Genomic DNA, 21,017 nt, shown 5'->3' on the forward strand with positions numbered 1-21,017 from the left:
CAGAGGAGAGAGACAGAGGAGAGAGGCAGAGAGACAGACAGAGAGAGGAGAGACAGACAGAGAGGCAGAGAGACAGACAGACAGAGGAGAGAGACAGACAGAGGAGAGGGGCAGAGAGACAGACAGAGGAGAGAGGAGAGAGACCGACAGAGAGACAGACAGACAGAGGAGAGAGACAGACAGACAGAGGAGAGAGACCGACAGACAGAGGAGAGAGACAGACAGACAGAGAGAGAGACAGACAGAGGAGAGAGGCAGAGAGACAGACAGACAGAGGAGAGAGACAGACAGACAGAGGAGAGAGAGACAGACAGACAGAGAGAGACAGACAGAGGAGAGAGGCAGAGAGACAGACAGACAGAGGAGGAGAGAGAGACAGAGAGACAGACAGAGAGTGGGTGCATCCCAGTTTGATTCGGAATAAGTCATTGCCACCGAGCTCTTTGCGTGAGTCTGATTCACGGTCCTTTTCAACACGATGACTTAATAACATGGCTCAGTGTTTAGATGCACCAGTCTGTCACACACCACGAAAGCCTGTCAAAACCTGCTAAACAGAGCCTGGATTGGAAACGTCAAACATGGACTGTTTACCGTGCGTGCCGAGCTCGGTTGTGTATGGATCGGTCTACAGCCGATGACAGAAATAACAATGTTCATTGGGACATTTGTTTTTCCACGCAATGTCTTCATGTTTTGGATTTCAAAATCTGAAGGTGATTAAGACTAAATAAACGTTTTTTCTCTCTCCAAAGAACAGTAGCGCCTGATCATAAACTATTTATTGATACATTATGTGCCGGTTTACAGTGACGAGTACTTGAAGCCAGAACGAATACATGCCCGAGGATATATATAGGTGGAATCCCAAATCATTTCAAATAATACCTTGCATGAACATTTATTCGCAATGCAGTTTTCCACCAGCGGCTGACATAATCTGACCTTTTCAATCCTGTTTAAAATCCCATTGCTGGGACTGTGTTGAATAGTAATTGGCAGTGCGTACGGTGGCTCCGTGTTTGAAAGTGGGTTCGCCTGAACACGGTTACCCAGCCCTTCACAACCAAGTCTCCTCCCGGCTCCTTCATTGTCCGGCGCTAAAAATGGAAGAAAGCATCAAACTCCCCGGGTTGGAGATCTTTAACACAAGCCCTCTAACTGGCATTTAATTCACTGGGATTTGTACATCTAGAGATTTAGGAGGGGGTTAGGTTTAGTGAACAGTGCTTATTTTCACTCTGCTATGATTAGAAGCCTTGTGGAGAGTCAGGCACGTCTATAAATAACTACTTTAATTATTCTACGTTTAACTGTTAAAAGGTCCGATCTGCTTAGGATCTCTGGTCGCCCTGAGTCTCTCTACAGTCCATACACTGGCAGACCTGCGCTCACAGGAGTGAGAGAGCGCCGGTCCCGAGCTCCAGGCTGTGGTGATAAGTCTGCGGTTTGGTTAGATTTCCTATTAAAGTATTTCAGGAATTCCCTCCCCAATGGGTTAAATAGCTGCAGAGACGCCGAAGGACGCATACGTCGCTCTCCAACCTCCACCCACCCCCTCCTTTTGCCGGCTTTTCCTTCACACGTTTAATTTCTGAATTACAAAGACCAAAATCCCCCTCCCCTCCTCCTCACTCGGTCCTGACGTTGGGAGAATCCGCCTCCACCCCATACACTTCTGCACTGTCATCTGTTCCGGTCTGACACTCCTGCCCGTCAGCTCAAACTGAGTGCCGTGGACCCTTCCCCAAAAGTGCGAAAGGTCTTTGACTGGAGCAGTGAGGATCTGAGGCAGCTCCAGAGCGCCGAGCTTCTCCAGACGTCAGCACTGGGGGAAGAGAGAGAGAGACTTCACCAGTGTAAAGTTTGTAAAGCAGAGGGGAGAAACATACAGACAGAGGCTGTCCCAGAGAGAGCAGCTTTAACAGTAGCTGGGACCATCACATCGAAAAGATAACTATCTCATTTATTGAGTAACCTCTCTCCTCTCCTCTCGGAGATCACAAGCAGCATCTCTACCACTTCCAGCAGTTGAAACAATTCCCTACACATTGTACAAAACTTCAGTCAAACTTTTTCTTTACAAACTTTATTTTTATTTTGGGAACTCCTCTCTCATCCACTGCCTTCCTCCTCCTCTCGGCAGCTTTGAAGAAGATGTCAGTTTGCCTGCTCGGTGGATTGTTTCTGCTGCTCGGTGGGGTTTGGGTGAGGGCTTCCCCCACCTTACCTGTTGAGGAAGGGCCGGGGTCGGACTGCCCGACCTGCTCTCTGCCCAAGCTGCAGCCGGACCTGGGCAGCGCTGACAATCAGCTGGTGGAAGCCGTGAAGAGGCACATCCTCAACATGCTGCACTTAAAGAACAGGCCCAACATCACCCACCCGGTCCCCAAAGCCGCACTTTTAAACGCCTTGAAGAAGCTGCACGTAGGGCGGGTGCGAGAGGACGGGAGAGTGGAGATGGAAGAGCATCCGTCCAGCAGCTCGGCACTGAACGAACCCGAACAGGCTTCCGAGATCATCAGCTTCGCGGAAGCAGGTCAGTTACAGCAATTCAATATATACTTTGCGGATTGTATTACGTTTTCTATTTAGATTTAAGTACTAATAATTGCATTTAAAATGGAAATAAAGTTGAATATGATTTCTACATCTGCGGAGTTGTCTTTTGTAGAGCAGTCTATGCCTCGGATGCCATCAGTACAATGAGATGAGAAAGGATACAACCTGTTAAGGGAGCAGGTTTCGGGGTCCCAATGGCTCACAACAGTCAGGATGTGAAAAGAACGTTAAGGAGAGACTTAATCGAGGTGTTTACAATGATGATGAATTTTGATGGAGTAAATCAGGAGAAACTGTTCCCAGTGGCGGGAGGGCCGGTGACCAGAGGTCACAGATTGAAGGTCATTGGCAAAAGGACCAGAGGGGAGAGGAGGGGATGTTTTTATGCCGTGGGTTGTGATCTGGATGCGCTGTCAGGAAGGGCGGTGGAAGCAGGTTCAATAGTAACTTTCAAACGCGAATTGATATATACTCAAAGAGGAATACTTCACAGGGCTCTGGGAAAGAGCCGGGGAGTGGGCTAATTGGAGAGCTCTTTCAAAGAGCCGGCACAGGTGTGATGGGCCGAATGGCCTCATTCTGTGCTGTAACATTCCACCAATCAAGCCCCGGGCCGGTGTGATAGTGAAGCGGTGCATGGCCGACTAGGCAGCCGCTCTTGTAATGACAGGGCGATACTGGGTTATCTCTGCTTGTGACTGCCTCACATTAACTGGTTCATATTCTGCATTCCCCTCCCTTTCTGGCTCTCAGGTCCGTCCCAGGATGTCGTGCACTTTCAGATCGCCAAGGAGGAAGATGGGGACCTGTCCCTGGTGGATCAGGCCAATATCTGGCTCTACCTGAAGCTCTCCAACAAGTCCAACCGAAGCAGGAGTAAAGTGACCATCAGGCTGTATCAGGAGGGAGATGGCAGCAAGACCATCAGCGAGAAGCAGGTGGACATCAAGAGGAGCGGCTGGCACACTCTCCCGGTGTCGAGGACTGTGCAGGCAACACTGGCAACCCAGGAGAGGTCCCTGCTTCTGAAGGTTTCCTGCGACCTGTGTCGGGAGGCCGCAGTCTCCCCGGTCCTCATCGAGCCGGAGGACAGGGACCAGTCGCACCGCCCCTTCCTGATGCTGCTGGTCCGGGAATCAGATGCTCACACTCACCGGATCCGCAAGCGGGGGCTGGAGTGCGACGGGAAGGTCAACATCTGCTGCAGGAAACAGTTTTTTGTGAATTTCCGAGACATCGGCTGGAGCGACTGGATCATAGCGCCGTCTGGGTACTATGGGAACTACTGCGAGGGCGAGTGTCCGAGCCACATCGCCGGGACCTCGGGCTCGTCCCTCTCCTTCCACTCGGCCGTCATCAACCATTACAGGATCAGGGGTTACAGCCCTTTCAACAATATCAAATCCTGCTGTGTCCCCACCAAACTCAGGGCAATGTCTATGCTGTATTACGATGACGGACACAACATTGTGAAAAAGGACATCCAGAACATGATCGTGGAGGAGTGTGGCTGTTCATAGACCCTGTGAGATAGACACACAGAGACTCAAAGAGAGAGACCGACACATCCCACACACACACACAGAGAGAGAGAGAGAGAGAGGAGACAGAGACACACACTGCACACATCAGACCTCGGACATTACCTTGTGTTGGTCTCCCCAGAAACGAACTCAGACTTTAGACAAGTACACTCGAGGGTTACTATCCGGGTCCACCTGGACCAAGGCCCGTGTGGCCAAGAGCTGACCTTCACACCCTGACCCGCACTCACTCACACACACACTCACAGCTGGCTTCTTCTAGTGCATTTATTTCGTTTTCATCGTGACACTCTATGGCACTTTCCCAGACAACATGCACAAGATCTAACTTCCTGTTGTTTAAACACGGGGTCGAGCTTTACCAAGGAGGTGACTGTTTTTTATTTGCAAAACTACTTACACGTGTGTAAGGTGCCTAAGACCAGAACTATGCAACCTAAAAAAAAGAGGCTTCCTTTGGTTTGCCTAAAAGGAGACGCTTGCTTCTGTTGGAAGTAAATATTCAGTTTGTTGAAAGATACTTGAAAGGAACGCGTTCGTCCGGCTGCCGGGACAAACGTTATTTTTTACTTTGTGACCTTTACGATTTGCACTAAAACGACATTTGCCTGTCTAACTGTATTTAAACAGAAGTGTTTGAAAGGACAGGGGACTGCACTCAGAAGAGAACAAAACGAGTTTCTATGAAATTTTGTATCAACGGACGAACAGACACCAAAGAGATTTGTGTAAATGTTATTGTGATTTCTACAAGGATAATATTTAAAAAAAAACAAAAAAAATGTTTAAAAACCACCTGTAGATGAATATGGCTCCAGTATCAGGGTTTGGATTAAACACTCAACACGTTTGATACATCAGCACATGTACATCTGGATGTCTGCAAGCACCGGCGATCTGAGCTGAGTTAAAACCCAGACCCCAGGTGTAGTTTGCACACTGTCTGAAAGCGATTTAGCAAAAAGCACTTCTCGCGGTCTGCTTTTTTTCTTATTTAAGAATTTGGATCAGCGTCTTAGAGAAAAAAAAACAAAATCCGAACTTTTGCTTAAAATAGTAGGCCTATTTTTGTAACGACGTCGCTGAGGGCGATTAAAAAGTGTTATTAAAGAAACATATTGTTTTAGTATTTCATGTGAGAGGCTTCGTTCGCCACCATAGGTTTAATGAGGATTTCTGTCATATTTCCTGGCACCAAATGAGTCCAATGACTTCGCTGTCTTTTCAAGTTAATTTTTTTAATGATACCAGAATGTCGTGCTTTAAAGAAAGAAATCCGCGCGGTCCACCCCATTCCTACTGACTTTTCGGAGACATTAGTTTTATTGTTGAATTGGTAGAACAGGAGATTGGTCGCAGTTGAGCTGTTTTTTACTGTGCATTTGACGTGGCGTGGCTTTTGATGTTGGTGATCCGGCAGCCTTCTGATCTGAATCTCGAATAGTAACAGCTCGGCCCAACATCGCCAAACACTGTTCGCTCCAGACTCTCTGCGGGAGGCAGTCGGGGGGAGTTCCTTGTCGTTGATGAGCAACTTGGGACCAAACGGAACTGCAACCTCCAGACTGCACCGCGACCCAAACGCATTCGGGAATAACCACTCGCTCGGAGGGTGATTTAACACAACGTTTTCAGTCACGTATTGGGCTGTGAAAGCAGAGACATTTCTAAGAGATTCCGTGTAACCTTTCTGACTCGATGCTGGTTGTTCCCTAGTCTGTAGAAAACAAGCCGACAGCGTTAAGCACCAAAAAGGAGTCGTTTTATGTGCTTCTTTGGGCTAGATGTATTTTTACACCCCCCTGTACAGGACGATGAGATAATGTACATATATTTCTTGAATCTGCAAACTTTTTTATCGCCTTAAAAGATACGGTTTCTTTGTGTTGGTCTGGTCAAGCGTGTTTTTAGAAAAAATAAGTATGGCAACTATTTCGGTAAATCTGAACTGGCCACTAAATCATAGAATGATACAGCGTAGGCGGCGGCCATTCGGCCCATTGTGCCTGTGCCGGCTCTTTGAAAGAGCTATCATATTAGCCTCACTCCCCCTGCTCTTTCCCCATAGCCTTACAAAATGTTCCTTTTCAAGTATATATCCAATTCCCTTTCGAAAGTTACTAATGAATCTGCTGCTGCCACTCTTTCGGGCAGTGCATTCCAGATCATAACAATGAACAAATACAACCAGAGCACTGTCATGTTACAGTATTGATGATACAGTAGCATCCTGCAACCCCCCACCCACCCCACAGGTCCCCTTTTATCCTTAGATACTGAGATGTGAAGTAGACAAGTTTGAATTTCTGTACTTATTTAGTCCTAGTACTTGACAAGGTTGTGCCCTCTGTCCGCACTGCAGTTGCACTATCACCGAGTGTCACTATCTGTCCATCAGTCTCCCCTCTCATTGTCAGTTTAGTCACCAGCTTGTTCAGTTGATTTGCACAGATGGCTGTGTGTACATCATCTTTCAGCATCAGCTCCGGTGTCAGTTGTGGCTCATTAGCAGCATGCTTGCCTCTGAGTCTAGAAAGTTGCTGGTTCAGGCCCTGCGTTATGAGACACTAAGCATGTCATCTGAGACTGACTCTTCAGTACTGAGCGAGCCCTGCAATGTTGGAGGTGCTATCATTTTTTGATGTGATCTTAAATTAACTCCTCTCAGGTGGATGTAAAAGATCCCATGGCACTATTCAAAGAAGGGCACAGGAGTTCTCCCCAGTGTCCTGGCCAATATTTATCAACCAAACCCTAAAAAAATGTATCTGGTCATTATCTCATTGCTATTTGTGGGACCTTGCTGTGCGCAAATTGGCTGCCGCGTTTCCCTACATTACAACAGAGACAATGCTTCAAAACAAAGTTTTGGCTGTAAAGCATTTTGGGACATCCTGAGGTCGTGAAAGGTGCTATATCAATCAAGTCTTTCTTTCTTTAACTCATGAGTTTGACAGATATTTAACATATTATTACTTCATCTGTTAATATATAAATGAATAACAGCATAAAAATATTATATACATTTTATATATATAATTATATATATGAAAAGCAGCCATTCAATCAAGACTCCACACACACACAGAACTTATTCTCATATAACAACAACAACTTGCATTTATATTGCACCTTTAACATAGCATAATGTCCCAAGGCGCTTCACAGGAGTGATTATCAAACAAAATTTGACACCGAGCCACATAAGGCGACGTTACGATAGGTTGGTCAAAGAGTTAGGTTTTAAGGAGCGTCTTAAAGGAGAGAGAGGTAGAGAGGCGGAAAGATTTAGGAAGGGAATTCCAGATCTTAGGGCCCAGGCAGTTGAAGGCACGGCCGCCAATGGTGGAGTGAAGAAAATCAGAGCGCGCAGAGATTTCGGGGGGTTGTAGGGCTGGAGGAGGTTACCGAGATAGGGAGGGGTGAAGCCATGGAGGGATTTGAAAAGAAAGATGAGAATTTTAAAATCGAGGCGTTGCCTTGTTCATGCGGAGATCCTGTTAGCATTCCTAAATTTCATTCCAATGTTGTTTTACTAATCTATTTGCAGATGATCCTGCTGCTAAATGCACCCGTGTAAACAACTTTGCCTGTCTGCTTCTCCACTTAATTCTGACACATGTTTGACTGAGAGATGGAACAGTGCAGTTTATGGAAAATGATAGAAACAGTGTTAAACCTAACCCATAATGGAATTTGCAGTTTTATAGATTACGCTGTAGTGGGTAGGAAGTTAATTGAAAGGACTACGCTCTGTTTTGGTGCCCCCAGATAATTTGCCATTAAGTCTCCACAGGATGTTTTTAATTATATCTTACCCAGAACATTTGAAATGTTATATTTTTTAAATAGCTTAAATGGTGCAAAGATTTTTTTTATAATCTAGCGAATGAAATGACAATCCCTGTTTACCTCTTTTCTTAGCATCCTACTGCTGCTTTCTGCTATTACAGATGTAACACATCCTTAATTTGACAAATAGCTAAAAAACCTACACTAACTGCTTTTGGTTTATTTTGATTTAAAGTGCACCTTATCTAGACCAACAATCCAAAATTGTCTTTCATTTTTCTGTGCATTTGAAATATAATGCTTCAAAGCAATGTTTGTTAGGCTAATATGATTTCAAATGTAAAATTAATTTATGCACTTATATGTGTAAACAGTATAATTTGATCATTTAATATTTATTGCATAAACAGTAAATAAATGTTTATTTTTCAGTTGCATAAAGGGATATTAACATATGTTGCAAAATAATGGATGCTGTTTCTGGAATAAAGCTGTTATCAGCACAAAAAACTGACTTAAGCACAGCCTCAGTGAAGTCAGTGCATTTCCCACACCCAACGGAAAACAAACACACAGTTAAGATAGTCTGACTAGCACCATTTACCACAATTCAGTTAAGATAGTCTGACTAGCACCATTTACCACAATTCAGTTAAGATAGTCTGACTAGCACCATTTACCACAATTCAGTTAAGATAGTCTGACTAGCACCATTTACCACAATTCAGTTAAGATAGCCTGACTAGCACCATTTACCACAATTCAGTTAAGATAGTCTGACTAGCACCATTTACCACAATTCAGTTAAGATAGTCTGACTAGCACCATTTACCACAATTCAGTTAGAACTCTGATATCTATTTATTGCAGAACATGAAGTCATTTCAATTGCACTGTGCTTATGGGTGGCAGACGTGGTTCAGTGGAAGCACTTATCCCTCTGGGTCAGCAGGTCATGGGTTTAAGCCTCACTCCAGAGATTTGAGTACCATATCCAGGCTGGCAGTTCAGTGCAGTACTGAAGGAACGACTGTTTTTCAAATGAGATGTTATACCGAGGCCCCGCCTGCCCTCTCAGGTGGATGTAAAAGATCCCATGGCACTTTTCAAAGAAGAGCAGGAGAGTTCTCCCCGGTGTCCTGGCCAACATTTATCCCTCAACCAACATCAATAAAACAGATTATCTGGTCATTATCACATTGCTGTTTATAGGAGCTTGCTGTGTGAAAATTGGCTGCCGCGTTTCCTACATTACAACAGTGACTACACTTCAAAAAGTACTTCATTGGCTGTATAGCGCTATGGGACATCCTGAGATCGTGAAAGATGTATAAATGCAAGTCTTCCTTCTACTGTTTAAGAAAGGAACCCCTCAACCCCCATGTTATCTCAATGTAACATGAACAAAAGTGTCAGGATTATTACTGTCCAATTCACTTCAAGTGTCTAAATTATTTCAAAAGGAGAGAGTTTATAAGATGTAACTTAAATTTGATGTCTTCAGAAAGAATTAGTTTTCTGAGTGCTGAATTTCCACATATTTCTATCTTTATGTAAATATCAGTGTCATCCACAATAAATTAAAAAAAACAAGTTCTGCTTTTAAAACTTACGTTTGTTTCATTCTGCAGAGATGTGCCTTGGCCCAACAGTTAATTCAAATAAAAACAGAAAATGCTGGAAATGCTAGACTTGATTATTCCAACACACTCCTGGCTGGCCTCCCACTTTCTACCCTGCGTAAACTTGAGGTCATCCAAAACTCGGCTGCCCGTGTCCTAACTCGCACCAAGCCCCGTTCACCCATCACCCCTGTGCTCGCTGACCTACATTGGCTCCCGGTTAAGCAACGTCTCGATTTCAAAATTCTCATCCTTGTTTTCAAATCCCTCCGTGGCCTTGCTCCTCCAGCACCACAACCCCCTGAGATATCTGCGCTCCTCTAGTTCTGGCCTCCTGAGCATTCCCTGATTGTAATCGGTTAACAATTGGTGGCCGGGCCTTCAGCTGCCTGGGCCCTAAGCTCTGGAATTCCCTCCCACACCTCTCCACCTCTCTTTCCTCCTTTAAGATGCTCCTTAAAACCTAACTCTTTGACAAAGCTTTTGGTCATCTGCCCTAATTTGTCCTTATGTGGCTCATAGAAATATAGAAACATAGAAACATAGAAGATAGGAGCAGGAGTAGGCCATTCGGCCCTTCGAGCCCGCTCCGCCATTCAATGAGATCATGGCTGATCATCCAAATTCCGTACCCTGTCCCTGCCTTCTCCCCATATCCCTTGATCCCTTTAGCCTCAAGAAATATATCCAACTCCTTTTTGAATATATTTAATGAACTGGCCTCCACCGCCCTCTGTGGCAGAGAATTCCACAGGTTCACCACTCTCTGGGTGAAGAAATTCCTCCTCATTTCAGTCCTAAATGGCTTACCCCTTATCCTTAGACTATGACCCCTGGTTCTGGACTCCCCGGCCATCATAAACATCCTTCCTGCATCTAGTCTGTCCAGGCCTGACAGAATTTTATAGGTTTCGATGAGATCCCCTCTCAATCTTCTAAACTCCAGTGAGTGTAAGCCCAATCGACACAATCTCTCCTCATACGTCATTCCTGCCATCCCAGGTATCAGCCTGGTGAATCTTCGCTGTCCATGGCAAGAACGTCCTTCCTCAGGTAAGGCGACCAAAACTGCACACAATATTCAAGGTGCGGTCTCACCAAGGCCCTGTACAGCTGTAGCAAGACATCCTTGTTCCTGTACTCGAACCCTCTTGCTACGAAGGCCAACATACCATTTGCCTTCTTAACCGCCTGCTGCACCTGCATGCTTACCTTCAGCGACTGGTGTACAAGAACACCCAGGTCTCTCTGCACTTCCCCTTCTCCCAATCTATTGCCATTCAAATAATAATCTGCCTTCCTGTTTTTGCCACCAAAGTGGATAACCTCACATTTATCCACATTATAGTGCATTTGCCATGTTTCTGCCCAATCACCCAATCTGTCCAAATCGTACTGGAGTTTCTCGACATCCTCCTCACAGCTTACCCTCCCACCCAGCTTTGTGTCGTCTGTAAATTTGGAGATATTACATCCAATTCCCTCGTCCAGATCATTAATATATATTGTGAACAGCTGGGGTCCTAGGACCGATCCTTGCGGTACCCCACTAGTCACTGCCTGCCACTCGGAAAATGACCCGTTTATTCCAACTCTCTGCCTTCTGTCCGCCAACCAGTTCTCTATCCAAGTCAATACCTTGCCCCCAATCCCATGTGCCTTAATTTTGCACACTAATCTCTTATGTGGGACCTTATCGAAAGCCTTCTGAAAGTCCAAATACACCACATCCACTGGTTCTATCTATTTTACCAGTTACATCCTCAAAAAATTCCAGTAGATTAGTCAAGCATGATTTACCTTTTGTAAATCCATGTTGACTTTGTCCGATCCTGTCACTGCTTTCCAAGTGCTCTGCTATTACATCTTTTATAATAGATTCTAGCATTTTCCCCACTACCGATGTAAGGCTTACCGGTCTATAATTCCCCGCTTTTTCTCTACCACCTTTTTTGAATAGTGGGGTAACATTAGCTACCCTCCAATCCATGGGTACTGTTCCAGAGTCTATCGAGTTCTGGAAGATGACCAGCAATGCATCTACTATTTCTAGGGCCACTTCCTTAAGTACCCTGGGATGTAGATTATCAGGCCCTGGGGATTTATCGGCCTTCAGTCCCACCAATTTTCCTAACACCATTTCCCTACAAATACTGATTTATTTCAGTTCCACCCTTTCATCAGGCCCTATGTTCCCTGGCATCTCTGGGAGGTTATTTGTGTCCTCCTTTGTGAAGACAGAACCAAAGTATGAACTTAGTTGGGCTGCCATTTCTTTGTTTCCCATTATAAATTCCCCTGATTCTGACTGCAAGGGACCTACGCTTGACTTCACCAATCTTTTTCTCTTCACATATCTATAAAAGCTTTTACAGTCAGTTTTTATGTTCCCTACTAGCTTACTCTCATATTCTATTTTCCCTTTCTTAATTAATCCCTTTGTCCTCCTTTGTTGAATCCTAAACTGCTCCCAATCCTCAGGATTATTGCTTTTTCTGGCCAATTTATATGTTGTCTCCTTGGATCTTATGCTATCCCTAATTTCCCTTGTTAGCCACGGTTGAGTCACCTTTTTTGTTTTATTTTTATGCCAAACTGGGATGAACAAATTCTGTAGCTCATCCATTCAGTCTTTGAATGTTTGCCATTGCCTATCCACCGTCAACCCTTTGAGTGCCATTCCCCAATCAATCCTACCCAACTCGCTCCTCAGACCATCGTAGTTTCCTTTATTTAAATTGAGGACCCGAGTCTCTGAGTCAACTACTTCATTCTCCATCTTAATGAAGAATTCGATCATATTATGATCGCTCAGACCCAAGGGGCCTCGTACAACAAGATTGCTAATTAATCCTTTCTCGTTACATAATACCCAGTCTAAGATGGCCTGATCTCTGGTTGGTTCCTCGACATATTGGTCCAGGAAACCATCCCGTAAACACTCCAGGAATTCCTCCTCCACAGTATTGTTACTAATTTGGTTGGCCCAATCTATATGTAGATTAAAGTCACCCATGATGACTGCTGTGCCCTTATTGCACGCTTCTTTAATTTCCCTTTTCATGCCATCCCCAACCTCCGCCTTACTGTTGGGAGGTCTATATACCACTCCCACTAATGTTTTTTTCCCCTTAGTATTTCTCAATTCTACCCATACAGATTCCACATCCTCAGAGCTAATATCCTTCATTACAATTGTACTAATCCCTTCTTTAACCAGTAATGCTACCCCACCTCCCTTTCCTTTTTGCCTATCTTTCCTGAATATCGAATACCCCTGGATGTTGAGTTCCCAGTCTTGGCCATCCTTGAGCCATGTTTCCGTAATCCCAACCAAATGATATTCGTTTACCTCTATTTGCGCAGCCAATTCGTCCACCTTATTACAAATGCTCCTCGCATTAAGACACAAAGCCTTCAGGCTTGTTTTTTTAACGCTCTTAGACCTATTAGAATTATTATTTACTGTGGCCACGTTTGATTTAAACCGTTGATTTCTCCGACTGCCACTTTTGTTTTTCTCCTTCCTATCTTTTGCTTTTATCCCTGTTTCCCTTCCCTCTGTCTCCCTGCTCAGGTTCCCAACCCCGTGCCATTTTAGTTTAAACCCCCCCCCGAACAGTGCTAGCAAACCTCCCCGCAAGGATATTTGTCCCGCTCTGGCTCAGGTGCAACTCGTCCGACTTGTACAAGTCCCACCTTCCCCAGAAGCAGGCCCAGTGATCCAGGAAACTAAAGCCCTCCCTCCTGCACCAACTCATTAGCCACGCATTCATCTGCTCTATCCTCCTATTCCTATACTCACTAGCACGTGGCACCGGGAGTAATCCAGAGATTACAACCTTTGAGGTCCTGCTCTTTAATCTGCTACCTAGCTCCCTAAATTCTTGCTGCAGGACCTCATCCCTCTTCCTACCCATGTCATTGGTCCCAATGTGAACCACGACCTCTGACTGTTCATCTTCCCCCTTCAGAATGCCCTGCAGCCGTTCAGTGACATCCTTGACCCTGGCACCAGGGAGGCAACAAACCATCCTGGAGTCACGTCTATGGCCACAGAAACGCCTATCTGTTCCCCTTACGATAGAATCCCCTACCACTATTGCTCTCCCACTCTTTTTCCTCCCTTCCTGAGCAGCAGAAGCACCCCTGTGCTGGGAAGTTGCCTGCTGCTGCCTTCCTCTGGTAAGTCATCCCCCTCAACAGTATCCAAATCGGTATACCTGTTTGAGAGGGGGATGGCCACAGGGGTCCCCTGCACTACCTGCCTGCCTCTACTGCTCTGCCTGATGGTCACCCATTTCCCTTCTGCCTGTGCAGCCCTTACCTGCGGTGTGACCACCTCGTCAAACGTGTTATCCATGACCCTCTCAGCATCGTGAATGCTCCAAAGCCCATCCATCCGCAGCTCCAGCGCCGCAATGCGGTCTGCTAGTAGCCGCAGCTGGATGCATTTCTGGCACACGTGGTCATCAGGGACACCGGCAGTGTCCCTGAATTCCCACATAGAGCAAGAGGAGCATAACACGGGGCTGGGCCCTCCTGGCATGACTTACCCTTTAATTAATTTAAATTAATTCACTATCACCAATTAAAGATAAACTCTAAGGCGCTTGTATGGTTTACCAACAGTCCCCGCTACACCAGAAAAGACCTTAGCAACTATAAACCACAGAGTTAAAGTTTAAAAAAGAGAAATACTCACCAACCAATCACTTACCTGCTCCCTGGTGACGTCACACTCTGATTACTTTTTACCTCTCTCCCCGCTGCTGAGTTGGTAAGCCTCGCCTCGCTCCTCCTTTTAACTGCCGCCTCGGTGCTCTCCTGGTCCGATCTGGTCGGGCCTCGCCTCGCTCCTCCTTTTAACTGCCGCCTTGGTGCTCTCCTGGTCCGATCGGTGTCAAATTTAGTTTTATAACATGCCTTGGGACATTTTCCTATGTTAAAGGTGCTATATAAATACAAGTTGTTGTTGTTGTTGAAATACTCAGCTGATCAGGCAGCATCTGTGGAGAGAGAAACAGAGTTACTGTTTCAGGTCGAAGTCACTATAATTGCCCGAAATGTTAACTCTGTTTCTCTCTCCACAGGTGCTGCCTGACGTGCTGAGTATTTCCAGCATTTTCTGTTTTTATTTCAGGTTTCCAGCATCTGCAGTATTTTGCTTTTGAGTTAATTAAAATAGTCAATCCACCTTGTGTGTAAAATGATACACTGTGACGTTGTGTTGCTGAAGAGTTTCTCTCCAATAATAAACAGAATTTAAAAGCTGTGCAGGCCATGAACCGACCGGAGTTATCATTGGTCCAATTGGTGCCACAGGGATTTTAGACCCAGTTTTTCCAGATGATTCTGGGGTGAAGATGTTTGTGTATTTTTTTTGACCATTTTCCATGCTGTTGCGCACGTTTGTTGAATCATGCAAATAGTGCACTGTCCCCATCCACAGTACTCATCCTTCATTTGCTTTGGTGTGAAGCACTATATCCATTCCAAGGGCAACTGCCATTGTGGGGCTGGAGCTTCTGCCTTAGATAGCATGTCTAGATCATGAGGTCAAGTGTTACATCTATACCCAGGCCAATGTTGACCTATTCCTTGCATTGTGCTCAAAATGCACAAGTTTATGCTTGCCTAGGAGGCAGTGAGATCGAGTTCAATGCACCTTTTAGCTTCATCTTGAGTGAACTAACCAATTAGGGATTATCCTCCTTTGGGGGAAGGTAAGCGAGGTATCTTTGGGGTCAAGGTGGCTCCAAGATGATACATGCTGGCAATGGAAGTTCAGAACGATGCCGTATATGACAGACTTGGCCAGCTGCTAGCTGAGCCGAGAAGGTCCACAGTACTCTCGGGATGATTGATCATCCTGCCTGGATGATCCAGATAACTCTGCAAGTCAGCCTCCTAAAGGATAGGGTGGTGCTAACTAGGCAAGCTGCAAAAAGGTTAACAGTGGCTCATATTGATAAGCTGGGTGTTTTTAGCTAGTTAAATCCCAGCACACTTGGGGTTCTTAAGAGTCACCAATTTCCACGCAACCTGTCTGGACTTAGGCAAGTGAGCTGTGTCCTTTCAGGTAGAGAGAGCATTCTTTGTATCGGGCAAAGAGATTTTCCAGATTTCTCAATAGTATAATTTGGAGACTCTTAAATATGTTGGTGAGCTTCCGCACATGTCAAATATATGGCTGAAAACAAATTAATTAAAAGTATTGTTGTGAAGCAGCTGTCAAAACTGCACCATGTTCTTACACCTGTACTTAAATGTTTTGGTTAGAAAGTGATCATGTTGCAGTAATTGTTGCACTGGCGATGTAGTGAACCCACCAAGGTAGTTACAAATGTTTGTGTGCAGTGAAGTCATATATTGCCACCCTAGGGAACTGGAACAGTATTTCCATTCTTTAAACAGCTCCACTTTTACATTCATCTTCATTAACTCATTTAGTCTCAATTACATCAGTGCTTTTCCTTTAAGGGTATTGTGTTGCACCAGCTGTCTTCATTACAGATCACTGGCCACTTACTGTTTCCACATGTGATCCCAGACTAGCAGAACTATCACTGCTAGACCACAGATCTGGGTAATAGGGAAGAGTAACAACTGACAAATGATCTATTCTGATTGAGGGCAAATTTCTACTGCAAGTTACTGCCACTTCGTGCTAAAGTAGCAAGTTGAACTCCGGAGTCAGGATCTACCTTGGTTACGAAGCTCAGTGCTGTGAGACACCTAGGAAGAAGCATTCTAACACAGTTTGAGTCTGTGATCTGATTGAGGTAGTTAAAATGTTAAAAGGATTCGATAGGGTCGATACAGAGAAACTATTTCCTCTGATGGGGGAATCAAGAACAAGGGGACATCATCTTAAAATGAGAGCTAGGCCATTTAAGAAGGAAATCAGGAAACACTTATTCACACAAAGGGTAGTAGAAATCTGGAACTCTCTGCCCCAACAGGCTATGGATGCTGGGACAATTGGAGCTTTCAAGACTGAGATTGATAGATTTTTGCTAAGTAAGGGTATCAAGGGATATGGATCAAAGGCAGGTAAATGAAGTTGAGATACAGATCAGCCATGATCTAACTGAAGGGCAGAGCAGGCTCGAGGGGCTGAATGACCTACTCCTGTTCCTATGGCAATGTAACACTGGTGCGGTGTAAAACCCGATTTAAAAAGTGTTCAGTGGTCCTTTTAAAGCTAGCTGAAGCGGATTTACATCTCTTGACCTCCTCCCCCTCACCGCCCCCCATCACCTATGTACTCTCTAAATAAGGTGTAACCACTTGGGGAGATTCTTTGCACTTGTGTGAGCACATGGCCCTTCCCTGGGCAGGAGAATTGTAACTGGAGAACAGCAATATAAATCACGTGAATGTACTTACAAGTGCATTACAAAAATAGAAAGGTTGGTGACTTTTTAAAAATAAAATGTAATAATGTCCAAATGTCATAGGTATTTTGGGAATTAGAAGCAGTGTGAGATGGCCCCTTGGGGGTAAGATTCTCAAATCTTAGGGTGTTAGTACGCTTGGTGCTCATCTCAGTTACACTGCCACTTTCACATCAAGGCCCATCCACTGAAGCAGAGTGACAACGGACAAGATTTTGTTATAGCAGGGCATGTGATAGCGTCTGCCAACAGTTAGACTTGTTCATACATGTTTAGGGTTTTAAAATTTTTGCATCGAAGTACGAGCTGATAACAAGGGAAACATGGCATCTGGGACCTGAGTGAACAGTGCAATCAACTGTGTAGCTACTTAACCAATCAGATTGAATGATTGAGAACTAAAGAGGAAGGATGGAGAACAAAGTGTTAATTAGAGTGGATGAATTCAATGTCAAATCAGCCAAATAAAGAGAGGGAAAGAAAGATTGGATTAAGAGAGAGAGGAGAAAGAGATGGAAAGGAAAAGTAAAGAACAAATTTTTACGTTTAAATTTGACATTCTTAAAATCTCCAACAACAATTAATAACTGAAGGACTGAGACTCCATACTTGTAGTAGATAATTTCAGTGTCAGAGAATTAAAGTGGCAGTAATTAACAATTATCACGTCATTAAAAGGGTACTTACGCTTGTAATGACAAGGTTAACTTTCTGTGGCACTTTTAGTTCATATCAACCACGCAAATACAACTTCACGACATTCAATGCATCTCAACGGTGAAGCAGACAGCAAAATGCTACTTTTGTGAAGCTAATGGTGGAGCAGCGCAACTTGGACAGCAACATTTGGATACTGGCATTTAAACATGTATCTGCCTCTCGCGTGAAATTGCTGTACCATTTACACATAAATAACGGCGAGTGTCATTTGCCTCACCGTTATTTTAACAGCAAAATTTGGCCCAATATAAATGCAGGCCTTGTCAGTACCTTCATAGTTTAAAAGGCCCAAATTGCCTCTTCTTTTTTGTGTAAACGTTACATCCATTAAAAAGAAACCATCTCCTGCTGCAACAGTCCCTCTGTTAGGTTCCAAGCTCTATTTAAATCTGAAGTGGAGGTGATATTTTCTGGCTCATTTTCTTAAGGACCGGCAATTGATAAATTGTTTGCTGTGACACATTTTGCAAGTTATCGCAACTGATAATTGCCTCTACAGCATTACATTAATTTTTTTTGAAGAAAATCCAGTTTTGGAAGTCACTCTGCTGTCCTGATCACTCTGGTCCAGTGGAAGAAAAACCTTCTTACTGTATTAAGGAACCCATCTACTAACTCAGTGCTGCAGTGTTGTTTAACTGTAGGAGAGGCTGGGTGAGCAAAACTCCACCGTCATTTCTCTAAAAACAATCATTACAACAGTGGTTCAAACAATTATTTTAAACCAGTCAGTAAATTCGTTCACAGCAGGATCCAAAATATTAATTCATTGGAAATACATTTTAGTACAGTGCACTTGGCTTTTAATCTGTGCCGGAGTGTCCGAACTGTGCCAGAGTGTCCAAACTGTGCTGGAGTGTCCAATCTGTGCCGGAGTATCCAAACTGTGCTGGAGTGTCCAATATGTGCCGGAGTGTCCAAACTGTGCCGGAGTGTCCGAAGTGTGCCGGAGTGTCCAATCTGTGCCGGATTGTCCAAACTGTGCCGGAGTGTCCAATCTGTGCCGGAGTGTCCAAACTGTGCCGGAGTGTCCGAACTGTGCCAGAGTGTCCAATCTGTGCCAGAGTGTCCAATCTGTGCCAGAGTGTCCAAACTGTGCCGGAGTGTCCAATCTGTGCTGGAGTGTCCAATCTGTGCTGGAGTGTCCAAACTGTGCCGGAGTGTCCGAACTGTGCCAGAGTGTCCAATCTGTGCCGGAGTGTCCAAACTCTGTGCTGGAGTGTCCAATCTGTGCCGGATTGTCCAAACTGTGCCGGAGTGTCCAATCTGTGCTGGAGTGTCCAAACTCTGTGCCGGAGTGTCCAATCTGTGCCGGAGTGTCCAATCTGTGCCGGAGTGTCCGAACTGTGCCAGAGTGTCCAATCTGTGCCAGAGGGTCTGAACTGTGCCAGAGTGTCCAAACTGTGCCGGAGTGTCCGAACTGTGCCGGAGTGTCCAATCTGTGCCGGAGTGTCCAATCTGTGCCGGAGTGTCCAAACTGTGCCAGAGTGTCCGAACTGTGCCGGAGTGTCCGAACTGTGCCGGAGTAACCAAATTGTGCCGGAGTGTCCAATCTGTGCCGGAGTGTCCAATCTGTGCCGGAGTGTCCAAACTGTGCCGGAGTGTCCAAACTGTGCCGGAGTGTCCAATCTGTGCCGGAGTGTCCAAACTGTGCCGGAGTGTCCAAACTCTGTGCCGGAGTGTCCAAACTGTGCCGGAGAGTCCAAACTCTGTGCCGGAGTGTCCGAACTCTGTGCCGGAGTGTCCGAACTGTGCCGGAGTAACCAAACTCTGTGCCGGAGTGTCCAATCTGTGCCGGAGTGTCCGAACTGTGCCGGAGTGTCCAAACACTGTGCCGGAGTATCCAAACTGTGCCGGAGTGTCCAAACTCTGTGCCGGAGTGTCCAAACTGTGGAGGAGTAACCAAACTCTGTGCCGGAGTGTCCAAACTGTGCCGGAGTGTCCAAACTGTGCCGGAGTGTCCAATCTGTGCCGGAGTGTCCAAACTGTGCCGGAGTGTCCAAACTCTGTGCCGGAGTGTCCAAACTGTGCCGGAGAGTCCAAACTCTGTGCCGGAGTGTCCGAACTCTGTGCCGGAGTGTCCGAACTGTGCCGGAGTAACCAAACTCTGTGCCGGAGTGTCCGAACTGTGCCGGAGTTTCCAAACACTGTGCCGGAGTATCCAAACTGTGCCGGAGTGTCCAAACTCTGTGCCGGAGTGTCCAAACTGTGCCGGAGTAACCAAACTCTGTGCCGGAGTGTCCAAACTGTGCCGGAGTGTCCAAACTGTGCCGGAGTGTCCAAACTGTGCCGGAGTGTCCAAACTGTGCCGGATTGTCCAATCTGTGCCGGAGTGTCCAAACTGTGCCGGAGTGTCCGAAATGTGCCGGAGTGTCCAAACTGTGCCGGATTGTCCAAACTGTGCCGGAGTGTCCAAACTGTGCTGGAGTGTCCTAACTGTGCCGGATTGTCCAAACTGTGCCGGAGTGTCCAAACTGTGCCGGAGTGTCCAAACTGTGTCGGAGTGTCCAAACTGTGCCAGAGTGTTCAAACTGTGCCGCAGTGTCCAAACTGTGCCGGAGTGTCCAATCTGTGCAGGAGTGTCCAAACTCTGTGCCGGAGTGTCCGAACTGTGCCGGAATGTCCAAACTCTGTGCCGGAGTGTCCAAACTCTGTGCCGGAGTGTCCAAACACTGTGCCGGAGTGTCCAAACTGTGCCGGAGTTTCCAAACACTGTGCCGGAGTGTCCAAACCGTGCCGGCGTGTCCAAATTCTGTGTTGGAGTATCCAATCTGTACCGGAGTGTCCAAACTCTGTGCCGGAGTTTCCAAACACTGTGCCGGAGTGTCCAAACTGTGCCGGAGTGTCCAAACTGGGTGCCGGAGTGTCCAATCTGTGCCGGAGTGTCCAAACTGTGCCGGAGTGTCCAAACTGTGCCGGAGTGTCCAAACTGTGCCGGAGTGTCCAAACTGTGCCGGAGTGACCAAACTGTGCCGGAGTGTCCAAACTGTGCCGGAGTGTCCAAACTGTGCCAGAGTGTCTAAACTGTGCCGGCGTGTCCAAACTGTGTCGGAGTGTCCAAACTGTGCCAGAGTGTTCAAACTGTGCTGGAGTGTCCAAACTGTGCCGGAGACCCCAAACTGTGCCGGAGTGTCCAAACTGTGCCGGAGTGTCCAAACTGTGCCGGAGACCCCAAACTGTGTCAGAGTGTCCAAACTTTGCCGGAGTAACCAAACTGTGCCGGAGTGTCCAAACTCTGTGCCGGAGTGTCCAAACTGTGCCGGAGTGTCCAAACTCTGTGCCGGAGTGTCCAATCTCTGTGCCGGAGTGTCCAATCTGTGCCGGAATGTCCAAACTCTGTGCCAGAGTGTCCAAAATGTGTCGGAGTGTCCAAACTC

General features: G+C 45.9%; 1 protein-coding gene across 1 annotated transcript; it reads left to right on the forward strand.

Moving 5' to 3' along the window:
* The first annotated feature begins 1,632 nt into the window (after positions 1–1,632).
* LOC147115356 (inhibin beta A chain-like) lies at positions 1,633–8,366 on the forward strand. The gene is made up of 2 exons (XM_085993899.1): positions 1,633–2,539; positions 3,316–8,366. The coding sequence occupies exons 1-2, from the start codon at positions 2,158–2,160 to the stop codon at positions 4,080–4,082; spliced, it is 1,149 nt and encodes a 382-aa protein (XP_085850025.1). The 5' UTR covers positions 1,633–2,157; the 3' UTR covers positions 4,083–8,366.
* The last annotated feature ends 12,651 nt before the right edge of the window (positions 8,367–21,017 follow it).

Source organism: Somniosus microcephalus, chromosome 7, assembly GCF_052327205.1.
Source record: "Somniosus microcephalus isolate GS21.2 chromosome 7, FLI_Smic_1.0, whole genome shotgun sequence".
Lineage (NCBI taxonomy): Eukaryota > Metazoa > Chordata > Chondrichthyes > Squaliformes > Somniosidae > Somniosus > Somniosus microcephalus.